Raw genomic sequence first — 8488 nt, 5'->3', positions numbered from 1 at the left:
ACCCCCTTTTTTTTTGGGGGGGGGGGTTGACACAAGCATAAATACATGATATACTGTACAACGATATTTGACTATTTCATTCCTTCAGTGAGTTTACTTTAATGGTTACGTTTCCAGTACTATTGGTATTGTGAAACATACTGAAGTTTGGGTTTTGTAGCTTTATTCCATTGCTGGTCACCATAATTGGATGATTAATTATGGGTCCACATCCCCTCATGTGGTATAGAATTAACTGAACTGCTTGACTGAGAAATTCGTCAAATCTATCGTTGTGTTGTTCATGTACATTCTATTAAGCAGCTCCTATGGGCTTGCTAATTGATACTAAAATTGGAAATAAGTGAATTATTTTTATTTATTTTTTCGGATTTACCAAACTCGCCCGTTTTTAATATTTCATATAATTTGTAAGAGTTGTAGAACTTTGTTTACGTGGCGTCATCGTATGAACGGGAATGTTTACAGATCTGATGCTGCTATTTTGCTGCCTTATATTGAAGTAAGTTTGGGTTTTTTTTTACCGTTTGCCATCTGTTTAGCATCTATAAGTCGTTGAAATACGTCGGAAGATAATGGTTCTACTTTTCTCGTTTTATTGCCAAGTTCTCGATCTCGGGATTTTAGATTTCACTTCGTTTCAAAACAGTTTTCTACATCAAAATTGCTGTAAATTGACATTTTATCTCCATTAGGACCGGGAATTTCTGAAAATGCTTTAGTATCACCCTCCATAATCCTCCTACTGTTATCTGTCGCCTAGAACGTTGATTGTTTTGAAATGAAGTTAAACGTGTTATTGTTCTAAATAAACAATTGTTATTTGGGTTACCACCCCCCCCCCCCCTTGCTTAGATACTCGCTACAATTTAGCGCTGTTTTGGAAAACGTTTTTATTTAATTTTCCTGCTTAAATTTAAATTTTGTCGTGGAAGAAAGTATTATATTTGAAACAAATTGTGTCTAACATCATTTTTTCATGTAGTTATGTTAGATTTCAAAAGATTAAAGAAGAAATAGCCATTTGAAATTTGAGGGCGAGACAGCCCCTTGACAACGGGCCGAGACAGAGATTTATCGGCCCTTAGGGCGAGACAGCCCTACCTACTTGCAGCTGTCTCACCCTAGCCAAGATAGGTGTATCAGGGCTGATACACTACTAGGTATATGATATAAAAACAATATACCCGAACTTTCTTTAGAAAGTGCGGGTATAACCAGTGTGCTAAGAACGGTTTAACAATGTGTGAAACACGTCCGACAGCATTTGACCTATTTATAGGTTGAACTGGCAAACTAGATCGTTGTAACGAACAACATGTTACATGTATCATGTATGTCAAGTCGTATAAGTAGCACTATTTTTAACAAGAGCACCGCTAAGCAGAGCATCCCCTCGCGATAGGAAATGTTGTGAACATATGCATTATTTAAGCATGTGTGAGGAATGAGGCCAAATTCTTTTGCAGAAAATGAAGATGGATTAGTTCATGTTTATATATATATATATATATATATATATATATATATATATATATATATATAGCTTTGATGAGAGTAAATATGAAATATTTATCATGTGGAAACTACTTTCAATTTATATCATATCCTTTATTCCAACCTTTTTGCTCTCATCACCGGAACCCCTCCCCATTCTCTCTATTTCAGCGGAAGAGGTATCTTTTTGTATCAAGGAAAGGTTCCAAAATATATAATGTGGACAACACTAGATGTACCAACTGACCAACAGACAGGTGCGAAACATCTTGCTTGCGGTGGGGGGGGGGGGTTATAACATGCATACATGGTTGGGATCGTATCGTATTCGCTTTGTCGAAGTCTTACACTGCTAAACAATACTGAATACAAAATATACAGATATACCAGACACTTCCTAATGTGATAAATTATACAAAAACCAATGATATTTACAAAATAAATGCTTTAACCATTTTCCCTATCAATTTCCCATCTAGCTAGGTGGATGTTTGGTCACTTAGTTATTTACTTGTCAAATGTACCCTTGTTCGGTGGCTGCTTGTCTCTATGTGAGCACCTTGGTCACTTAATCAGTAGATTGGGTTTTTTTTAAACTCAATTGTAAGCAGATAACTTAACACTCTATCATCATTCATCTATCAATTTACTCTCATGTTTAGCAGTTTTTCATTTGTCATATCAAACGATACATTATACTTCATGACATCTACTTAAATAAATGGACTTTGCTGCTTTTTATACATGTAAATCTTATACGGTACCAATTTTGCTGCACCAGATGTGCATTTCGACAAATAATGTATCTTCTGGGATGCTAAACCGAAATGTTTGAAATCCGAAATAACGATAAACTTGTTAGAGCTATTTTAGGGAAAAACAGAGTGCCAAAAGTGGAGTCAAATTCGTCTAATCTAAATCATAGCTCTTGTTAACAGTGTTTAAAAGCCAAGAAGTTAATATATACAAAAGAAATTTAGCATACTCGTGCTCATATCAACGCAAACAACATTTTCATTTTGTTTTTACAGCTATGACAATCTTTTGTATGTAAGTTTGTGGTTTACAATGACGAATGTTACTGTCCTAGAGACTAAATTATATTTAAACACGTAAATATATATGAAATTGCCTAGTCCCAAATAGTGAATCAGCGTTCACCTTTCTTTACCTATAATTACATATAGCTTTATTTTCTCCCTCGTTTTACTCTTCCGAATATTTGAAATATAAATCAAGATGATGATAATAGGATTAGTAGTTCGTCACCGGATCGCAACGTCGCACTTGTTTTAATTCAAAAAATGCAAATATATTACGGAAACGAGAACTTGGATGATTTAGGAAATACATGTACAAATGATAACGAACGTTATATAAATCGAACTGTGTGTTCAACAATCTATACTGGTCGCAAAAGCGCTGGTGCTTAAATGAAAGCTACTAAGAAACAACAAAAATACGAAAACCACCAAGGATTGTTGCCTGTGATAAGAATGTTTGTACATAACATCTGCAAATATTTGATTATTCTGTGACAACTTTCATAATTGGTTTATGACATAACGTCATAATACGCAGAAAACGACATAAACGTCAAGAACATTGCACGACGTTTGTATTTTCATTGACGCACCATTTCTAAGAATCATGATTTGAATTTTACTTAGCGTTGTTGTTAGTAGCAGTCGCTATGTAAAAAATCCGGTCGGAATTATAGGGACGTATTACGTTTTTCATCGCATGCATTTGTTGATGCATTGGATTAATTTGTTGATCAACTGATTGAATGTTTGCACAATTCTACCTAATTTACGTGTTGTCGACATCCCAGTGCAGATATGGTCACATGGTGCTGTTATAAAGCTATGTCTAAGTCCATATCATATACATGTACTTGAATTTAAAAAAAAACAAAAAAAAAACAAAAAACAACAAAACATAAAACACAACAACAACAAATGAATTTGAAATAAGGACAATTCTATAATGAAGAAAATATAGAAATGTAACAGAGAAATGAGTAACATCTAGGATATTGAGGTCACATTATTGCGGAGAGTTGTCATACAGCTTACCGAGCAAGTGGAACGACCGAGTTTTACAATATAAAAAGATATAAGTACGTTAAACTGTAGTTAATGTTTTAAATTCTTTTCACGTTTTTTTTTTTATCTTTAAAAAGAAGAGGAAAACCAGTGATACTCTATTCTAGCGACATGAACAGAATATCAAGAATTCATTGTTTTTATTCTCTCTTTTGAATTGAGCAATTTTGACTAAAACTTCATGGGGTCTACTTTTTCTATAAATAATTAAGATCACGTAAAAGAAAAACCAGAGAAGTGCATATATAATGCGAGTATGATTGATTCTACACAATGAGTGCTGTAAAAGTCGAACTGAATATTAATCGGATATAATGGAAAGTTATTTCAACATTATGAATCTAAAATGCAATAAAATCATTTTTAGCTCATAAGCTCATGTGATCTTTTCTAATCAAAGTTTGTCCGTTGTCTGTCGGCGTCGTCGTTGTCAACTTTTTACATTTTCATCTTCTACTTGGTCAATTTCAACCAAACTTGGCAAAAAGCATCCTTGGGTGAAGGGCTTTCACGTGTGTTCACATCAAAGGTGAGATAATCACAAAAATACCAAATTATAGAAGAGTCATTTAAAAATCTTCTTCTCAAGAACCACTGGGCCGGAGGAGCTGACATTTACATAAAAGCTCCCTGACAGTGCAGATTCAAGATTGTTCAAATCATGGCCCCCGGGGGTTGGATGAGGCCACAATACGAGATCAAAGTTTTACATGGGAATAAAAAGAGAAAATCTTTTAAAATCTTCCTCTCAAAAACCACTGGGCCAAAACTGACATCTACATGAAAGCTTCCTGACATAGTGCAGATTCAAGTTTGTTCAAATCATGGCCTCCGAGGATAGGTTGGGGTCACAAGAGGAGATCAAAGTTTTAAATAGAAATATATAGAGAAAATCTTTAAACATCTTCTCAAGAACCATTAGGCCAAAGAAGTTGACATTTACATGAACGCTTTCTGACATAGTGCAGATTCAAGTTTGTAAAAATCATGCCATCCAGGGGTAGGTTCGGGCCACAATAGGGACTAAGGTTTTACATGCAAATATTTATAGAAAGTCTTCAGATAAAGGCCAAGGTGACTCAGGTGAGCGATGTGGCCCATGTACCTCTTATTTATTTAGTAAAGGAAGACTTAAGTGCTATTTTATTCATTACATGTACTGATTGTTACACACGAGGTACACGTGCTGTATCTGTCAATCAGCTGACACTCGCTGCTCAAGATTGGTTGATTGAGATTTTACACCGTTTAGGCAATATTTCAGCCATTTTATGGCGGTTAAATAATTGAAATATGTTTAGGTGTGAGTATTTGAGTTTCCAAAACGGCCCCCACAGAGCCTACTCTTTTTTCGAAAATCAGAGAAACGATCTTTTGCGTGCCAAGGAGGCTCGATCCTTGATATGGAGCACCCTTATACGCAGTGGTGGATTTAAGGGGCGCAACCCCCCCCCCCTAAAATTTTCAAAGTTAAGGTAAATCGTGGCGTCTTGTTTAGAAAAATGTACTAAACGATAAAAGAAGCAATAATTCTTTCCACTCCAGGAGAAATAAATGACAAAATCTAATTTATTGAATTACTTTATGGGGAGAACTTAAGTTTTTCCCCAAAGCCCTTAAGATATGCGTCATTTTATTAAGTTTACCTTATTAAAAAGGATAGAAAATAGTACAAATGACTAAATAGGAGACATGTCAAGCCCTATAAAATCTATAAAATCCAGGAGCCTCAATGCGACCCCCAGACCCCCTGCCTCATAAAGTTGCGCCCCCGTAAGCCCAATTCCTAGATCCGCCCTTGCTTGAACGTCTCATCCAACGTTCATAAAAATTAGAAATACATATACAGGTCAAAATACAGATCATTTCGTGTAAATCAACATGTGTAATATCAAAGTTTTCAACCTCTTTTGTAAAAATCGCATTCTTGTAAATACTGTATAATATAATGATTGTCAATATTTGTAAAACGTTTTTGCATTGATTGCACATTACCAAAACGAATATGATGTATAGTTAATGGACAGTCACAAGATATACTTTCAGACTGAAGTTATCTGTTTAGTAGGTTAGAATGCGTCAATTTTGAATGAAGATGCGTATTCTTGAAATAATCACTTGGTCTTGGTGTTTCATTGCGCCGTCCGTTTACTTTGTAATGAATATAATAAAGTTTACTTGCGTCACAGAAATCCCAATAGATTTGCCAAAGAGAATTTAAACATAGTTTAATGAAATATTTTCAAATCAGTGTAGGGAATTGTAAAGTGTACAATATCATCTTGAAGTGCATTTTTCGCCGACCACGGAGAAATGTGTATTTAAAAACAAAACGGAAATCCTACGGCGTGTAGTTTGGTTTTCAAACTTTTTATGACAAATTTTCTTGAAACTCATAAACATATTTCTTGGTTTTGTCAATAAGGTGAAAAATGAATACAGCCACTCTAACATTGAATGTGGCGATGCACGATATTTTCGGTTCGTTCCCGATTGTGGACACGTGTGTAAATGTACATGTATGCTTGAATTTGAATTTCTAATTTCTGTTGTTACACACGAGGTACACATGCTCTATCTGTCAATCAGCTAACGCTTGCTGCTTAAGAACCACGGGAAAATGTGTATTAAACATGTTAAACAACCCTGAAATTCTATGGCATGTGGTTTGATCTACTACCATCGTCGATCAATTGATTCCCGATTGTGGACACGTGTGCACTTGTATATGTATCTTTGGATTTGAAAAGTCCATGCAACTGTTATAGAATACACAGAAACCGCAACTTCAAAGACACCGACTTTTCTATGTCCACGCTAAAGCGTGAACTTTCAGTCCGCGGGGCCCAGTGTTTTTGACCTATGATTATGATCGGTGATATTCTGACTGCGTGTAGGAATTTTTGAATGTGTGAAATATCGCTGTTGAAATTATGTTGTATTTCTAGTCATTTTGTTGTTGCTTTTCAATTTACATATTCAATTGACCGACGGTAGAAAAGTCATTTTTACAGAAATTATGCATTTGAACATGTAATACGTACAAATGTTTTTCGAACTATTTGTTGCTAGCGCTGAAAATTACATCTGTTTGTAAAGTAATGCTAAGGTCCACACCACCTTGATATTCATTTTTCAAGGGAAACACAGTGATATTTGATAATAGTTCAATTCATTTTGTCATATCAACTTCATTTCCAACAGGAAGGATATAGGGGCTCACGGCGGATGTGACCGGTCTACAGAGGATGCTAACTCCTCCTAGGCACATGGTCCCACCTCTGGTGTGTCAAGGGATCCGTTTTAGCCCAAATCCCTATTATATATTGCTTATAGGAGTTATGAGATTGGTCCCTGTTTGTTATCTTCACCTTTCATATGCTCCTTTTCTTTGAATTAAAAAATTATTCATGTATTAAATTTACCTTGATCGGGATATCTCTCAAGCCCTTCTTGATATTGTTGAAACCCATCCATCAATCAAAATATACGTTTTAGATTATTCTTCTTTGTCCACATACATATTTAAATGTCACACATACTTACATAAAACATTTAGATGAGCTTGGGATGACAGTATTGAAGTGTCTCCATTTATGTTGACTGCAGTACAATATATCCTGCTTCCATTATCCATTCTTTGATAGGATGACGTAAGATCACTGGTCACATCGTACAGCAGGTTATTCGTTGACGTGCTTGATGAGCTTTCACTCACGAACACGCCGTCTTTGTACCATGTTATGTTTGCTGCTGGTCTGGCAGCTTTTGATACACAGCTGAAGGTGAAGGACGTTCCTTCAATGACCTCTACACTGGACGATGGTGACAGTGTAACACTACTGACAGGCACTGAAATAACAACGTGTCACTATTATCATCACCAATATTAGTACTGTCATTATTACATTTTACCAACAAAGAATTCAGACTCATAATACTATCAGTCATTGTCATACTTTTGATTATTTCGTCCAGAGAAGCTACCACCACTTGACGAGATATTTATCTTGGACATCTGCTATTTTATTTTGGCCGATGTTATTACCAAGTAACTACTTTTTAAGATAGTTTCAATCATGAAATTTATGATTTTGTACTTTGTTATCTTGAAGATGGCAGCACTCAAGCTGTTTTGCAGTGAACATGTTATTTTACTTGTTTGGTCTTTTTCTTTCAAAGCTTTGCAAAGTTCCCCACATTTTTTTGAAAAGGCATTTTGCCTTTATCAACTCCTTTCACTCAGAAAAAAGCATACAAGTTCTCGTTAGCAACCTTCACTAATAAAACACAGGAATCGCATGCTGTATTCGGCGTGTTTGTCATGAGTCCCATTCACATCTTCGTTCACAACATAAACAAACGAAACAGTGTCTAGGTTGGAAGTTTATTTCAAACTCGGCACATTTTAATAAACCGAAATTTAACATAAAACATTTATAAAGAATAGAAGTGTGTTTCAATTTTACAAAAATCTAGATGAAAAAAAATATAGTTTATGAAAAGCAATTGTCCGTGAAGAATTCAAACCCAGTCGTTTAAAAAAACGAAAACATCTTCACATTTTAAAGTCGTCGACCTAACCCACTGAACCATGTAGTAAACCATAAATTCCGATAGATTGATTGATTGTTTAACGTCCCTCTCCAGAATTTTTCACTCATATGGAGACGCAACCAACACCGGTGAAGGGCTTTCGAAAATTAACGTAAATGTGTAGTTGAAAATAATATCAGTGAAATCGTATCAAAATGTACAAATAAATGCCCCTTAAGAGGCTATTTTTAGTGAGAAACCAGAGGAACATGTTCATGCTAAATTATCGCATTAACGGTCTACAGTATAAACCGTTAATGATACGACCCCCTAATGATACAGCTTTC

The 8488-nt window shown here is 35.3% G+C and overlaps 1 protein-coding gene across 1 annotated transcript in view; it reads right to left on the bottom strand.

Annotated features, from left to right (window-relative positions):
• Nucleotides 1-7137: 7137 nt before the first annotated feature.
• LOC130048698 (cell adhesion molecule 4-like) overlaps nt 7138-8488 on the bottom strand; it is a 66134-nt gene continuing 64783 nt past the window's right edge. Inside the window, exon 3 of the mRNA XM_056145723.1 lies at nt 7138-7457. Coding sequence (XP_056001698.1) covers nt 7138-7457 — 320 coding nt within the window. The remainder of the gene's footprint in view (nt 7458-8488) is intronic.

This window comes from Ostrea edulis, chromosome 1, assembly GCF_947568905.1.
Source record: "Ostrea edulis chromosome 1, xbOstEdul1.1, whole genome shotgun sequence".
In the NCBI taxonomy this organism is placed as follows: Eukaryota; Metazoa; Mollusca; class Bivalvia; order Ostreida; family Ostreidae; genus Ostrea; species Ostrea edulis.
Note: the sequence above shows the minus strand (reverse complement) of the source record. Positions and strands in the feature narration are given on the sequence as shown.